Source organism: Ostrinia furnacalis, unplaced genomic scaffold (assembly GCF_004193835.3).
Source record: "Ostrinia furnacalis isolate ACB-3 unplaced genomic scaffold, ASM419383v2 OfSCF0901, whole genome shotgun sequence".
In the NCBI taxonomy this organism is placed as follows: Eukaryota; Metazoa; Arthropoda; class Insecta; order Lepidoptera; family Crambidae; genus Ostrinia; species Ostrinia furnacalis.
In genome coordinates, this window is record NW_021131140.1 from 1 (window position 1) to 17900 (window position 17900).

The window sequence follows — 17900 nt, forward strand, 5'->3', positions numbered from 1 at the left end:
ATATAAGGTAACCTATATAATATTATAGCCTATGTTAAGCAGTTTTTTTAGATTGTAATGATGAAATATTTTTTCAAATCGGTCCAGTAGTTTCAAAGCCAATTACACCCTCCCCCTCCCTCTTATACCCCCTTAAACCCCCATCCAAACAAACTAACAATGAAATCTTTCTTCTTAATAATATTAGTATGGATGTATAATTTTATAAAATGTTCACTAACAAGAATCTATTTATTTTTTCACCAGGTCACAAAATGTTCGCAATCTCTAAACATCAAAGGTATCACAAAAGACATTTTCAAAGGAAAGCGTTACATCATAGTCCATGCTGGAAGCGAAAAGGGGTTTGTTTCAAACTGCCTCCTCATATTCACTGGCAGAAATAATTTGAAAGACTACCATTCAGAAATGAATGCGCATAACTTTACGAAGTGGATTAAAGAAAAACTAATACCAAATCTTCATGAGCCATCCATTATAGTTATGGACCTGTACCAAGACAATTGGTTATTTGCTTAGGCGATAATACCAGCAGTGAAGATGATGATGTGAATGATGACAGCGCTGCTTATGAAGGTGGCAACGAAACTTTTCTTAACATCGAATATTTGGAATCCGATGATGAAAGTGATTAATAAATGTCTTTATTAACTATGTATGATGCGTTTTTTTTTATGCTGATTCAATAAAAATGCTTGGTAAAACCTTTCATAAGCATAGGTACCTACTGTAGGTATTAAAACAGAAACAAAATATCGTCGTCTAAATTGGTTAAGGGCTGATTTTTCAATCGTCGGATAACTTTTAACTGAAGAATAACTTAGAAATAAATTTGTTGTAATATTAGTTCAAAGTTGTGCCTTCGCGAGCTACCTGGAAATCGGGCTTTCGAAATTCGCTGTTTTCGTAGGCAAAAATCCAATTTGAACGAGATTTTGTCAATAGACATTCCGGAAAAACGTATGATAATTACGATGGTATAAGTCAAAAGAAGCTATAACAATAAATTATATGACTAAAATCATTTCGAAATCTGCCAAATTCTCGATTTCTGCATGAAAAATGTGACAACGCTCTTAATTTGAACTAGCTGTCAAAGCGACACCGCGATACGAATTTGTGCAAACAGCTGAATTTCGTTCGTAGTCCAGTCGCGTCGCAGTTGAAAATTTTTAGCATAATTGGGGCGCAGACTACTTTCAGTATTCTTCTGAACATCACAAACGTTTCAGGACGTGAAACCTCAGTTTACGAATCTCATCAACACGACCATCGGCAGCCAGGACGTCGAAATGCTTCTGGAGAACTCGCTGGATGATTCGTCGCTCGCTTCGCCGGCCACGCCTCTTTCTATTGGTAAGCGCTCTCATTGATTTATTTATAAAACCAAAGAGAATGTAAAGTAATGACAATAAAATCGCATTTGTTTTAAATAGACCCAAGTGAGAAACGTGGTACTTTACAATACAGTACAGATTTCTAGTTTCAGATTTATTTCAATTCTTAGGCTGAGTTGCACCAACTTTGAGCGTAACTAAACAATAACCGGTGTTTTTTGTATAGAGTTTGACAGATTATTTCTGATGTTTGTTAAAGCTAAAGCAAGATGGTGCAACTCAGCCTAACTGCATCCACTTCTATTAACCAGTTGTCGCCAAAGTTCGACCCCCAAAAGTGATATTTATTCAGGAATAAAGAAGGTATATTTGATGAAATTAATCCGCAGAAATATCAAGGAGCATCTGAAAAAATCTTTCAATTAATATCACACAACTTTTACATCAAAAATGCTATTGATAAGCTAGCCAATAGGTACGTAAATCTACGTACATATTGGCTAGCTTATTTAGTAATCACTAAAAACCATTCCATACCATCCAGGTGGCAACAGCAACCCATACAACCCCACCATGACCGCCACGCCCAGCCAAGAGCGATCCAACACATCCGCTACCCCGGCCAGCAGTAAGAAGAAAAAGGAATCCAAACAGAAGATTGTCACCGGGTACATTCTATACTCTAGCGAAGTCCGCAAGGCAATTGTGGCGAACAATCCCGACTGTACTTTCGGTGAGTGTGATTCTTATGGATAGTTTATTTTTATACATCATCATCATCATTTCAGCCATAGGACGTCCACTGCTGAACAATGATCATAGACCTACCCCAATGATTTCCACAATGGCCGATTGGTGGTGACCTGCATCCAGCGCCTTCCCGCTACCTTTATGAGGTCGTCGGTCCACCTTGTAAGTGGACGTCTTACTTATATTGAGGATTACTTATTTAAGTTTTTTTTTTCTAAAGAATTAGGGGAAAAGTATTCTTTTTTATAGTTCTAGCACTTTAATGAGTCAGTGCATGCATGAGGTATAGGAGCGGCATGGGAGCAGTGACATTGATATAGATCGTTTCATCCACAAAGACGCGCCCCACCATTCTTCCGCTAATGTTTGAGTGTTATCGGTACACGCTAGATTATTATCCATGAGACACTACAATAATGACGCTCGGATTGCTCGGATCAAACTCCCCACACCCCGCGCTTCCCTCGACCAAAAATTGGTGGGGCGCGTCTTCGTGGATGAAACGATCTATATTATGACGTGACAGAGCATACAAATCTGAAGTCTCGTTGACGATTGACGTCTCAAAAACACCCTCCCGTGCCACTACCATACTTCAAGCACTGGCTGAGTTGAGCGCTAGACATATTCATAATATGATTATTTCATAGTATGTAATCTGTTACTCCAATTCAAACTTTCCTGGTTCTTATCCATTGATAAAAAAGTCTGCTTTTTCTTGCGGGATAGTCCGCTTGAAGTTCTGACAAAACAATTTTGTGTACAATAATGTCAATCTTCATATTTTATCTCTAATTAATCAGATAATTAACAAGAATCACCTTATGATTTATGATAAAGCGTTACAAATGGACAGAGTTCCTTTCGCAATCTTGTAAAATATCAAGAAGTTTATCATCAATTCAATTCATCCAGTTCCTCTCGAAAGTATGCAGCTTTTCCAAAGCATTGTCAGCTTGTCACTTGTCATCCAACTGCAACTAACAGTTGATAATGCTTTTTAAAGCTAATTTGAACCTTATGTCCTATCACCTAAGATGATCCGTATGACGTTTCGAGTTTGAAAGATTTAGAGATGTCACATAACTAAACCATAGCGATTTATCTATCGATTTTTTTCGAAGAGTTAGTATAACCTACTTTTAGAGAAATATTTTGTATAGGTGTTATTTAACAAAAAAACATGTTTTTTTTTAATTTTTAATTTATAGCCTGACCAGGAACATAAAAACCCTCGCCATGTTGCGGAAAACTAATGGTACTAATTTCTTTTAATGGCAACAGTAACTGAAAACTTCATTGACATGTCACCTTGCATGTCAGTCTATTGTTGTCAAAGTGTAACAAACTTTATTTTAAACTAGCTTGCCGCCCGCGGCTTCGCGCGCGTGGACCCCTGAACCCTATTTTTTTCCAAAATAAAACTTAGCCTATGTTACTCGTGGAGAATGTAGCTTTCGAATGGTGAAAGAATTTTTAAAAACGGTCCAGTAGTTTTTGAGCCTATTCATTACAACCAAACAAACAAACAAAGTTTTCCTCTTTATAATATTAGTGTAGATGTGTGCAATTGATTTTGTGAATTAAATTGCTAAAATATTTGTATAGTCGTGAAAGAAAAGTGGTTCACGATGTGTTAATGTATTTGTCGAAGAGAAATACTAAGGGTTCGGACANTCATAAGGGGTGTCAATTTTCGTTGAATTTCATAATTTATTGTGTAAGTTAAAAAATAATTGAGATAGATTTTTTTCTTATTTTTCCTAAAGTAGTCATGACTATGTCCATCCTGTGGCGTCGGCTTATCCTTGAATTTTGGGACACGTATACATAGTTGGTCAGGGAATTTTGAAAAAATAGTCAGGGAAAGTCAGGGAAAAGTCAGGGAATTTTTTCGAACATTTGCAGTGGACACCCTGATAATATTTTTCGTTCATTTATGAAAATATCAAATTAGCCCGTAATCCTGAATCCTGATACATAAATTTAGCCTATTAATTTAACACATGTACGACTGTACTCAGTGTTGCACTATCAAATGCAATTGAAGCGCCTCTATGCCAGGGTTTTTATGTTCCTGGTCAGGCTATACAAATATTATTGTAACAATTTTTTATTGATACTATTCAAATTTCATGGTACGTGTTCAAAAAAACGATTCCTAAAAAGTACTGGTTCAGTTTCTTTAAATTAAAAACTATTAATTTATTTTCAATGCGTTTATTACAGTCAATAATCGAAAAATATAGTTGATTTTTGTGATATTTTTAATAACTAAGTATTCACTGCAATCGATTAATGAACCGCGGAAATAATCGATTTTATTATACATTTTATTATACAAGAAATACCCCAGCACTAAATCTATTCCGTTTCACACATTGCGTACATTAAATAAAAAACATTTTTACATCGTATTTAATTAAAATATAATCAATAGACTCAGATTTTACTATATATTTCAAGACAAGTAGTTAATTTTTTTTATTATATTGCTAATAAAATACAAACATTTTTTCAAAAATATTCTGCATATGTAGTATGAGTAATATGGATAACCTTGAAGTGTCATACGGATCATCTTACGTGAAAAAGACTATAGTAAGGTGTTTGTTTCGGTAAGTAGCACTCCCCCTGTCATCTCTGTATATTTTTCCGACATAGCCATCGCATGTACCCATATACTTTCACTTTTAAATGTTAAAAACATGTTTATTCTGTCACAGTTTTGTTTCATGTCTATTTCTGTTTCATTTGTGATAAATGTACGAAATTCGTGTTTTACAAAATCAATGTTTTTGTCTCATTTTTGACACAGTTGTTTTGGTATTAAGATACGGATTTTCTATTTTTTATCCCCTACCAGTAATTATGTTACATTATTCAAAATTATATTAACAATTTTTAATATATTTATTGGCATATAATTATAAACCATACTGATCGAAAATCTATATAAAATTTAGCAACCAAGGATTCGAAACGTTTGAAATTAGGTAGGTGTTGTTTTATATTAACCTAGATATTTGCATAATATATTTACTAGCATTAAAACCTGGATTTGGGTGATTTTTAGACATTAGACTATAGTTTGGTGTGTAAATTATAAAAGTAATTAAATATACGTAAAAGAAAAATATTACATGTATGCATTGCATGATGGTTTTTGTAGTAATCGATTTATTTAATAAAAACGCAGAAAAACTACTAAAATATTATATTTTTTTGAGCTTTCGTGTAGTAGATAGATATCTTTAAATATTTTGACATAATCATAATATTCTTTCACTTCTTTGTGTAATCTTGCACGTTTTCTACCGCTTAGTTGCTTTTAACTAACTTATAGTATTCAAAATGAAAAAAAAAGAAATATGAAAGTTTTGCCAGCCAAACTATCGACGTACAGTCTATCGAAATAAAGTCCGGTCACCGAGCACATGGAATTTCTTCCAATAACCCCAAGCTACCCATTAGGCCGCTCGTCGCACAGTCGCGACAGCAACATAATGAGGATCATTTCGATTTTTAGCTGTGAATGCAGATTTATAGGGCTAAGAAATCCTTAATACACAGTGCAAAAATTTTTGTTCTACGACAAAAATTGACGAAGTTATGGCCAAATTACTAAAAAAGTTCACTGACCGCCCGGCGCGGGGACGATGACGTCATTATATCCGATCCGAACGCTGCCGGCGTACTGCGTGGATAGAAAATATTTTTTTCTAGCCAAATTATCAGTTTTAGAGAAAAACTTGTAATGACATTTATTCATCAGAATAAAGTAAGCTATCGATAGGTAATTTTTAAAAATGGAAATTGTGAAAAATAACGCAAAAAATCCATACGCTCATACGATTCAATGGCACGCAGAGACGCGATTGGGGTCTCCGCGGTGGTATATTTGGCGATTTATTCAAATAAAGTGTACATAAGTGTTGTTAGAGTCATATCTTCTTCCAAGTAAAATATAAAAATGTATAAGTATTAATTTATTTACTTCTAACAATAAGGTATAACTTCTAACAATAAGACATTGCTATGAAAATCATTTCGATGTACACTTAATAATACCTACCTGTTATTTAGTTTTTCTGAGTTAAACCTACGCACCTACCTATCTATTCGCCGTTCCCATGGGCGGGCCAGCTGCTGCAGGAAAGGACAGCCGCTCCGTGCTGGAAATCTATTTAATCTTAGCCTAGAAGCTGGGTATGACTACCCCGCCCCTCTCCTCTCCCCAGGTCATAAGCTGGGCATGACTTCCCCCTCGGCCAGAAGTTGGGTATGATTTACCCCCCCCCCCCCCCTCCCGGCCCGAAACTGGGTATGACTTGACCCCTCCCCCTCCCCCCAGGCCAGAAGCTAGGTAAGGCTTGCCCCTACCCCCAGGCCATAAGCATAAGCTGGATATGACTCCCCTTCGGCCAGAAGCTGGGTATGACACCCCCCCCATGCCAGAAATGCCAGAAACTGGGTATGACTTGACCCCCCCCCCCTCCCCCAGGCCATAAGCTGGGTAAGGCTAGCCCCTCCCCCCAGCCCTAGAAACTGGTTATGACTTGACCCCTCCCCCCCCCTCTCCCCAAGCCAGAAACTGGGTATGACTTGCCTCTCCCCCCTCCCACCAAGGCCAGAAGCTGGGTAAGGCTTGCCCCTCCCCCTAGGCTATAAGCTGGGTATGACTTATCCCCCCCCCCCAGGCCAGAAACTGGGTATTAGCATCATATTATGTATTATTATGTTCAATACAAACAATCATTAAGTTACACTCACCCCAACCGCGTCTCCGCATTGCATCGAATCCTATGAAAATGTGGTTTTTGGACATAGCAATACTTATTTTTCACAATTTTTATTTTTAAAAATTACTGGTCGATAGGTTACTTTATTTTGAAGAATAAATGTTATTAAAAGTTTTTTTCTAAAACTGATAGTTTAGCCGGAAAAAAATATTTTCCATCCCATTAGTACGCCGGCTGCGCTCGATTCGGATATAATGACGTCACGCGGCCTTGCGTACGTTGACTTTTAGCGGCAAAAACGGCCTATGTTTATTACTTAATATCTTCGTAAGTAATGGTCCGATTTGGATAATTCAAAAAGATATATCTTTCTTATGTCTTAAAGATTAACGTAGATACTAGTTTTATTGAATTTTCTACAACAGTACTGATCCTCATTACGCGCGAGCAATAAGGATGGGTAGCTTGGGGTCATTGGACGAAATTCTATCTGCTCGGCGACCGGACTTTAGCACATATTACAACTAATAATAAGATGCCGCGGTGTTAAGCTTGTGTTCTGTCGTCTTACATTAATGTGACATTCGTGTACTCATTCATAACATCTATTCATTCGCATACTATAATATTTTATTATTCACATAAGCGGCTGTGTTTTGAATCAGGTCTGTTCCATTGCATAGTGTTAAGGCATATTACATTGCTACGTGACGTAAGGAACACGTAAGCTACACGGACAGCTGGCTGCCACATAGCATTGTGACTTTTAAGGTGTTATGTTACCACTTAACGTCACGTCTACTTAACGTCTTAACAGTTGGTTCGAATCGCTTTTATTCTGCACTTGGTACCGAAATTGTAAAGCAACTGTTTGACATTTAACCCTTGAACATAAACTACAGTACAGTCAAATTGCAGTTAGATTACTATAGCGTTGCAGATGTGTGCGACCTAACATTAGTCACACATCACTTAAGTGGGCAAAACACCTTTACAACCCAATTCAATCATATTTTAGAGCTCCACCAAAACCCAATCACGATTACTTGATCAATAAAACAAATTTTTCTAGGCGAAATATCCCGGATCGTGGGCAACGAATGGCGTTCTCTGCCCACTTCGACCAAGCAGAGTTGGGAAGAGCGCGCGACGCGTTGCAACGAAGAGACGGCCGCTAGGCTCGCCGAGGAGATGCGAGAGTTGTCACAACATGTGAGTGAGCCTGAACAAGTCGTTCCCATTAGGGAACGGCTTCGCTCGCGTAAACAGAAGTAGTATACGTCATCAGAGTTGGGAGGAGCGCGCGACGCGCTGTAACGAGGAGACGGCCGCTAGGCTCGCCCATAAAGTTAATATTCCTTCGGAATAGAGCAACAAAGAATGAGCGAGCGAGATGTCACTATCTGCAACCCTGTGTGATAAAAAGAGATGTGTGATGCCGTCACCGTCACGTCAATAGAACCATTTTTGCAAAAGATTTGACAGGCAGTGACACTAAGAGGCACAAAGAAAATTTCAATTAATTGTTTTTTATAAAAATTTCGTAAAATCCTGTTTATTTTTGGAAAAATTGTATTCTAATATAATGGTGACCGGTTCCGTCCTTGATTGTGATGTACACCAAAGGAATAATCCCGCAAAATATTCATTTCACAGGTAAATTAATTTAAATCGACACCTCCAAACTTTAGCTTTATTTTTGTGAATGCGCTTAGAATTTTAAGCACTAAGTGTGATAATTATGTTCTTTAAACATTAATTTAAGTTGTGAGCAAATATTTCAAGCACATAATCCAGAATTTACGAATATTTTGTGTAAAGAAATAATTTTCGTTTTACACTAGGGCTGTACCACAATCGATACAAATATTTTGTGCGCTGTCTATCACAGTCACTGCTGCTTATTAGGTACATAAATGGCGTTTATATGAATTTGGAAAAGTATTATTTTGTAATTACCTGTTAGTTAATAAACTAAACTAAATATTAGATACTAAACATAATAATAAATATTATGTTCATGCACACAAATGAATCGAACCCGCTACCTCCGGAATAGTAGTCCGTTTCGAACCACTACACCAAACGGCCAATAACGATTATTACAACGTTAGAATCCAATTTTTTACGTTATCAACAGAATTATCATTTTTTAATTATCGTTCTACTCCTACTAATATTATAAATGCGAAAGTTTGTATGGATGTCTTGATGTTTGTAACTATTTCACTCTTTCAAATATATTATAAGTTGAATAATTTTAATCTTCTGAGTTGTTATTTTATTTTCTTAGGCCACTCTCCCAATTCCCAATTTACAATCCCATTCCATCCTATTTTAGTTCTATTAATATTATGACTGTTAGGTGTTAATTAATATAATCGATATCGATATGCATGTGAAAAGTAACGACATACATCACTGACATGCACACATATTTATTTTTACACACACAAATGACATCTCAATTTCGGTCTCGTTTGACAGCTCGTGATTGTTGCTCTATTCCGAAGGAATATTAACTTAATGGGCTCGCCGAGGAGATGCGAGAGTTGTCACAACATGTGAGTGAGCTTGAACAAGTCGTTCCCATTAGGGAGCGGCCTGCGGCTGCGACCGCGTAAACATAAGTAGTATACATCATCAGACATAGTAGGGAGGAGCGCGCGACGCGCTGCAACGAAGAGACGGCCGCTAGGCTCGCCGAGGGAGGATTCCGTCAACTGGGACCGCAATTAACTGGGACCGCGGTCCCAGTCGCCGGATGCGTAAAAATTAAATAATTTTCTTCCGGCGACTGGGACCACTCATGGATTTTAGTACTGTACCGATTTTGGATTAAATAATATTTTCTTTAAAGTTATCTATGAGTGGTCCCAGTCGCCGGAAGAAAATTATTTAATTTTTACGCATCCGGCGACTGGGACCGCGGTCCCAGTTAATTGCGGTCCCAGTTGACGGAATCCTCCCTCGGCGAGCCTAGCGGCCGTCTCTTCGTTGCAGCGCGTCGCGCGCTCCTCCCTACTATGTCTGATGATGTATACTACTTATGTTTACGCGGTCGCAGCCGCAGGCCGCTCCCTAATGGGAACGACTTGTTCAAGCTCACTCACATGTTGTGACAACTCTCGCATCTCCNGCCTCGCCGAGGAGATGCGGGATTTGTCACAACATGTGAGTGAGCTTGAACAAGTTATTCCTATTAGGGAGCGGCTTCGCTCGCGTAAACAGAAGTAGTATACGTCATCAGAGTTGGGAGGAGCGCGCGACGCGCTGTAACGAGGAGACGGCCGCTAGGCTCGCCGAGGAGATGCGGAAGTTGTCACAACATGTGAGTGAGCTTGAACAAGTCGTTGTTCACATTAGGGAGCGGCTTCGCTCGCGTAAACAGAACTAAAGCCTGGTCCGTGAGCACGTAGAATTTTGTCCAATGACCCCAAGCTACCCATCCTTATCGCTCGCGCGCAATCACTGCGGGCGCGCGTCGCACAGTCGTGACAGCAATATAATTACGCGCAAGCAATATAATTACCTGCAAGCTTTCAAGAGGAGAGCGTATCTTTACCTTAAAGGCCGGCAACGCACCTGTAACGCCCCTGGGTCTGCGGGTGTCTATGGGCGACGGTAATCACTTACCATCAGGTGATCCGTCTGCTCGTTTGCCTCCTGTCACATAAAAAAAAAAAAAATTCTACGTGCTCACGGACCAGGATTTAGTATACGTCATCAGACATAGTAGGGAAGACCGCGCGACGCGCTGCAACGAGGAGACGGCTGCTAGGCTCGCCGAGGAGATGCGGGAGTTGTCACAGCATGTAAGTGTGTTTTTCGGATGGACTCATCATCATCATCAACAACCCTTTACAGTCCACTGCTGGACTATGAGCCTCCTCCACTATAGTAGAGGGTTTTGCCATATTCCCCACGCTTGGCAGGCGGGTTGGAGATCGCAGTTTAAAAGATTGATGTTTGTCAGAGCGCTGCTGCCCATTCTCTGTTGATGTGTAGTCCCTAAGTCGCCTCTTAGACACCCGCGGGAAGAGTAGGGGTTGGTGACAAATGTATTCTACTCTGCAGTCACCACATGGCCTGTGCTGGATGGACTGTGCCGATTGAATAGAATAGAAACACGTTTATTTGCCACATGAAAACACATACAACATACATACATAAAACAAACAGTACATAAATAACATAGCCCTAAGCGGCTTTCTCAGCTTCTCTAGGACGTCCACTGCTGAACATAGGCCTCCAATGATTTCCACAATATCCGGTCGGTGGCGGCCTGCATCCAGCGCCTTCCCGCTTCCTTTATGAGGTCGCGTCGGTCCACCTTGTGGATGGACCTAATCCTAATCCGTTGGGCTATGTCAGCTACTTTATATGTATAGATGTATTGCAAGTATTTTTATTTATTTATATGATATTCCCGTTGACCAGACCCCAATGGAGAACACATTCGAGTGCGCGTGGGACAACTGCGACTACCAGTTCGAGGAGCTGGCGGACTGTATGGAACACTGCATCGGGGATGGTGGAAACAGTAAGTGTTCACTCTTCATCATCATCATCATCACCAGTTTGTGTCAGCCATGTTGATATACAGGGTGTTAGGTAAATGGGTATATGAGCCGACACTAGCCCATGTTAACATGGGCATATAAATGGTGGGGTGAAGTCAGAAATTTGATATCTTCATTTTTATTACTTTAATTTTCATACAAATCTGATTTTACAAAATTTATTTTGTATGAAAATTAAAAAAAATAAAATGATGATATCAAATTTCTGACTTCNTTTATTACTTTAATTTTCATACAAATCTGATTTTACAAAATTTATTTTGTATGAAAATTAAAAAAAATAAAATGATGATATCAAATTTCTGACTTCACCATACCATTTATATGCCCATGTTAACATGGGCTAGTGTCGGCTCATATACCCATTTACCTAACACCCTGTATAATACATATCACAATGTATCGGTGGTGGTGGAAACAGTAAGTGTTCACTCTTCTTCATCATCATCATCACCAGTTTGTGTCAGCCATGTTGATGTGTAATACATATCACAATGTATCGGTGGTGGTGGAAACTGTAAGTGTTCACTCTTCATCATCATCATCAGTTTACATCAGCCATGTTGATATGTAATACATATCACAATGTATCGGTGGTGGTGGAAACAGTAAGGCCCAGAACACACGGTGAAATGCAACTGCAACTTCTAGTTGCTTTTGAGTTGCATCTAAGTTTCTGGTCAGTTTGAAATGGTCGCGTCAGTGGTCTCTCAACGGAATCTGTGGCAGAAACTTAGATGCAACTCAAAAGTAACTAGAAGTTGCAGTTGCGTTTCACCGTGTGTTCTGGGACTAAGTGTTCACTCTTCATGATCATCATTAACATAGCCCTTTCGGACCCGCGCTTAAACTAGAAAGAAATTTGTAATTTTGAACATGAATTTTAGGTAATTTGGGGCCGCAGATTACGAATCTGCTATAATTTTCCAGATTTTCCGCCGCCATCTTGGAAAATTCATATACCAACAATTGTATCAAACGGGGCCCTTCACTTCCTACGTACAATTGTGAGGGTCAAAATTGTAAGGGTTTTGGAAATTTTATCAATGGCATGTATTCCGAAAAACGTATTTATAACCAGTAAGGAATAAACAGGTTTAATTTTTATACCAGTATTTGCTATTTAATATTGATTTGTGGGCAAAACCAGCTGTTCCATGAGCTCAACAGTAAATATAGCGCTCGAAATATTCCTATGGAGTTTTAATATCTCCTGGATCATGAACAGCATCTCCTGGAAGATGTTGACGATTGAAGGGCTTCGTCTGCTATACCGCTTGCATACTCAGAGGTATGTATCGTCATGAATGTCTGAGCCTTCATCAGAAGAAGAGGAGTAGTTCATCTGAAGTATTCGAAACTAGCTTTTGTCGTTGTCATCGCTCTCATCCCCAGATGCATTGAGCATCTCTGCCATAGTAGCGTCGTTTAAAATCGGAAACATGGTGCGGAAACCATGCAAAATTAATAATTACGAGAAACTTAAAATACGCATAAGGTATTGTAGGTAGGGCCCACGTCGATACAATTGTGTCAGTAAAGTTCGTTAAGCCGTTACGCCAAAGCCTTTGCTTACAAGTAGTCACTGTTATCACAAAATGATGCTATTTTTAACTATTTGTCTAATCAATAACTTGTATATTACTACAATTAAAAAATAAAACCATAGTATGTACTTTCTTTCGCCAAGTCGGGGAGCGCAATCAGTCATGAACTGTACAGGTTGTAACCTGCTCACCAACTGCGCTTCGTACAAAATTTGCACGGGAGGTGAAAGAGCGCATCTCGCACAATCGTACGATACTCAGCCCATCCACTTCCGATGTAAAACTAATGAGATAATCTCGATTTTGTAACCCGCACAATTGTATTGGAGCGGTCCGAAAGGGATAGGTGGTGGATTTGCACACTTGTCATCGGAAATGTAAAAGTAAATCTGTAAAAAGTTGAAAAAATCAATTGCCTCTTTTCCTATTTTTATTGATTGCGACCTTTCGCAAGGTCGTGGGTTCGATTCCCATCTGAGGCAGTCGATGTTTTCAACTCCTTAATAACATTGTTTGAAATGCAATTCTTAAAGGCATTAATAAATAACTTATGTGAACGTGAATCGTTTTGATGAGCAAGTTGCAGACTTCAATATCTAATGTAATCTTTGTCTAACATTATTATTGTACTCCTTCACATTAACCTGCAATTATTGTGTTCATTTTAAACTAACACCATATTTCATTGCACGCTGCCAGTGATTGGGACATTTGTTGAAACAAAGAAGAGTAAGTTGGAACGTGAGTATTGTATTTCTACATATTTACTAGTCAATAAGTTTGGGGGATACACATTTTACCCAGTGTGCAATTTGATTTCGGCCGGCCCAACAACCGGGAATTACTATTGGTTATGAGTTTGTAGTGTAGCGGCACTATCGATTCTATGATGCTGGAGATCTATTGAAAAGTTTTGTTTAGAGGTTGCCTGTGGGTACTATCATTTTATTCGGAAACGCGAATGAATAATGGAGCTTTCAAAAACAAATCCCGACTGTTTAACATACATTTTAGATCACCTAAAACCAGTTGCACGGGGGCCCATAGTTTCTAACGCCCTTCCCAATCTTACACAGGCTGGATGTGACGACCTAAAACCACCCTTATTCCAAGCTATGAAGAACCATTTGCACACTTGATTTCCCTTAGTGTCTATAGACCAGCTTCAAGACCATTTACAGTGTCTGACTGAAGCCATTTGATTAATTTTGATAGTCAATTGAAAGACAAGAAATAAAGAAAAAAAATTGAGAATGACTCCCTGGTGTATCAGAGCCAAAGCTTACGATGCGTGACGGCGCCGCACCGCAAAGATTTCGCCGTATCGGCACACGAGCGGAGCGTCACCGCTACGGCGTCGCGTCGCCGCCGCAACGCATCGTGTGCTTTGGCGCTCATTGTCAAAACCCCTGCGGGCGGTCAGACTGTAAGATCCCGGCTACTCGGGAATCGCATGGGGACGTTGTAGAATTTGTAGAAGCGCCACGCAAGTCGCGTTTGTCACGGCAGTGGTGCTGCCACTGCCTCTAGTTTGAAAGTGTATCTTAGGCGATTTTGCAGCTTATAGCCTTGTATTTAGAGTCTTCCGTGCACACTTGATTACCGTGTCATACTATGTAATAAATGTATCAAGAATTCCTGCTGTATCCTCTTTATTCTTCCCCCAACATACTCGGGCGTAGCGGGCCACGTGCAGCAGTACTACCGCGGCGCGTTCACGGAGTACCCCTGCCTCTGGCGGAACTGCACGCGCGTGCGCAAGGGACAAGCGCCCTTCCCCAACCTGCCGAGGTTGCTACGTCACGTGAGAGACCTACACGTCAATAAGGGCAACGGAAAGATGATGGCCGTTCATGAGAGGTCCAGGTTAGTAGTGTTTTTTTTAGTATAACGTTGTGCGGTTTGCAAGTATAAAGTCGCTGAGGAGATAGAATTTCGTCCAATGATGACCCCAAGCTACCCCTATCAGCTCGCACACTCACAGCGGGCGCCCGTCGCACAGTCGCGACAGCAATATACTTAATTACGCGCGAGCGATAAGGATGGGAAGCTGGGGTCATTGGACGAAATTCTATGTACTCGGCGACCGCACTTTGCTAAAGGTAAAATTAGCCCAAACACTGGAACGGTGTCCGCAGTAATAATCTAATAATATAAGAAGTTTAAAACTTTGATACATTAAAGTTCATTTTCTTTCACCATTAGAAAGTAGTGCATGTTTTGGTGTAGTTTGTCAAAGCTGAGTTTATTTTAAAACTACGATTACGTGCACGTGTAATTTCTAATGCATTATATGTTTATGTTACAGGAATTTCGTGCCGTCAACAAAGAAACCACCGAAGACTTACACTGGCACTACCCGTAGCGGTGTTTTATCGCCAGGAGGTGTGTAAAAAAAATATTTACGTATTCTCAGTAACTTGGATTGTAAAAAGATTAATCCAACCTGAATGGTACACTAATTAATTACGATGCAGATGTGGATAAAATTTTATGGATGGAGACAGTTCTGGAAATTCCGTTACTTCATACGTAATACCTCCAACTAAATTATATGTTTTGTGTTATGAGTGTGGATTTACCACAATAATCTAACGGATGAGACCAACTACTACCGACCCTCGATTTGACTGTTTTTTGCCTCGGCCTTCCCTTTCTTCTTGGGAGGAGGGCTTTAGTCCTGCAGTGGACGTGTGGCTGAACGAAAGATACACCAGTTTCATAACTAATTCTTAATTAACGACCAAACAAGAGTAAATATTAATCTCAGAATAAATCGTCAGTTTTGACATATTTCCCACACTGAAACTGTCAATGTGCCAGTTATACCAGGAGTTATTCTCGGATAAAAGTTTGGTCGAATAGGGACTTAATATTGTTTAATAACTCTAAAAGACAATGCCGGAAATTGGCGTCTTTTTTTTTTCGCGCGGCTATCGACCAAACTGTTTTTTGATTACAAAATAGTGTAATAAACCATACTTACTATGAAATGTATACCTCAAAACTCAGTCTGAACTGAGTTACGAGCATTAGAATTTTGATGATTTTCATACTAGATTTGCTTTTTGCGCGCAAAGTTTTGTAAGAAATTGCAACAAAATAGTGAGATTGTATGTGCAAACAAACAATACCATCCATTATAGGCTCCAGACATCAGTATGGAGCAGAATCAGCGCGCATAAAAAAATTGCGCAATATTTTGTTGCAATTTCTTACAAAACTTGCGCACAAAAAGCAAATCTTGTATGAAAATCATCAAACTTCTAATGCTCGTAAACTCAGTTCAGACTGAGTTTAGAGGTATACATGCCATAGTAGTTTGGTTTATTACACTATTTTGTAACCAACAAACAAAGTTTAATCGATGGCCGCGCGAAAAAAAAAAGACGCCACTTTCCATACAAAATCTGGCATTGCCATTTTACATTGACATTGTTTCATAACTGCAATGTAACATTTCCAGCGTCACTGTCAGGCATGTCGCCTGTAGCCCGCAACACGCCGTCGCCCGGCGCGGGCGCAGGCGGCGCGGACGTGGCTGGAGCGCTGGTGGCGGGCGCCCGCGCGGGCTTGGAGCCGCTGTTCGTGGCCGCGCCGCCGCGAGCGCAGCGGGTCACGCACTCCGAGGCGTATATCAGGTGATGTAGGGGAGAGTTCGGTATATTGTACCGCCGGGTAAATTGTACCACCCTGATATTTCATAAAGTGTTTATTGAATGTCTGTAATTGCAACACTCGGCGATACACAACTAAAATCAATTAATATCGGCCATGTGGTTTTTGCCGTGACAACAAACACGTGTGTTTTATTTTGAAAAGTATTTTTTCATTGTTTTCAAGTAACTTTTGACAATACATGTTTCGTTTGTAATTTTGTTAAATTTAATCACAGGGTGTTTCTAATATATTATTTAGAAGCGTAAATTAGTGTGGATTACAATTATTTGAAACATTTTTCGGTATTTATGAGCTATATTTTTTACCGATTTTTTAAAAGCACTATCACCTAGTCGGCTAAATTGTACCACATCAAGTTGTATGGAANACGTGCGGCATTTTTAAGCAAGCGTTGACGTCACGGGCCTCTTCTTATGAACTTTGGGGCGCTTTATCTCTTTAAATTTTCATTAGTTTGAAAAAGTGAAAAATACGTGTAGAATATTTTTTGATAAGTTAACTGACGGACTAATTAAAACTCTTGCTTTTTGACCCAGGCAACATCCCCATTGGGGGAGACCTATGTTCAGCAGTGGACGTCGTATAGCAAAAAATATGATGATATTTTATGCTTCCGTGGAATATTTTTTTGAATTGAAGACTGAAGTTGTGTTTCTATAATTCTATAGTTTTTATGATTTTGCATTTAAGATGCAACTCAAACTGTTTTCATCAAATCAATAACGATAGCCGAAAACCAGTAAATTTTTCAAGGAATGTGTTGTTAACGTTCACATCTATTGCAGGTACATCGAAGGCCTGCACTCGGAGCAAAAGTACATCACTCCATGGGAGAAATCTCTCACTCCGATGCCTGTGAACCCCGACCCAGGTCATTACAACATGCACAAGCTGACTGCCGCCCACTGGATGACAGATGACGCCGTCAACGGCTATCTAGCTCAAGACAAGAGTTTGGCAGAAACTGACATCCAAAAGATGGATCAGAACTCAAAACTTCTGAAGGGATTGTGCGCATTGAGAGATTTCATGATGCGTGACGCACTATCTATTTACAAGAGCACTTGATGACGCAAGAAGTAATGACGCACTGAATATGGTGTGAAGTGTTGACAATCATGTTAATACGATTCAGCATGGACTGAAATTTAAGTTTAAGTATAGATATTTAGATTTTTCTAAGCTATAACGCAATCATGTTTTTTCACTATAAATCCAGACATTATATTAGTAAGTAAAGTAATTAATAAAATAATTAGA

At 39.4% G+C, this 17900-nt stretch overlaps 1 protein-coding gene across 1 annotated transcript; it reads left to right on the forward strand.

Annotated features, from left to right (window-relative positions):
• Window positions 1-1232: 1232 nt before the first annotated feature.
• Window positions 1233-17842, forward strand: LOC114350464 (protein polybromo-1-like; the record flags this gene model as incomplete). Its single annotated transcript, XM_028301283.1, has 9 exons — window positions 1233-1356; window positions 1882-2070; window positions 7902-8041; window positions 11270-11372; window positions 13659-13700; window positions 14642-14825; window positions 15268-15344; window positions 16426-16600; window positions 17426-17842. Coding segments are annotated over 9 exons (1317 nt in total), but the record flags the coding sequence as incomplete, so codon positions are not given.
• Between the last annotated feature and the right edge of the window lie 58 nt (window positions 17843-17900).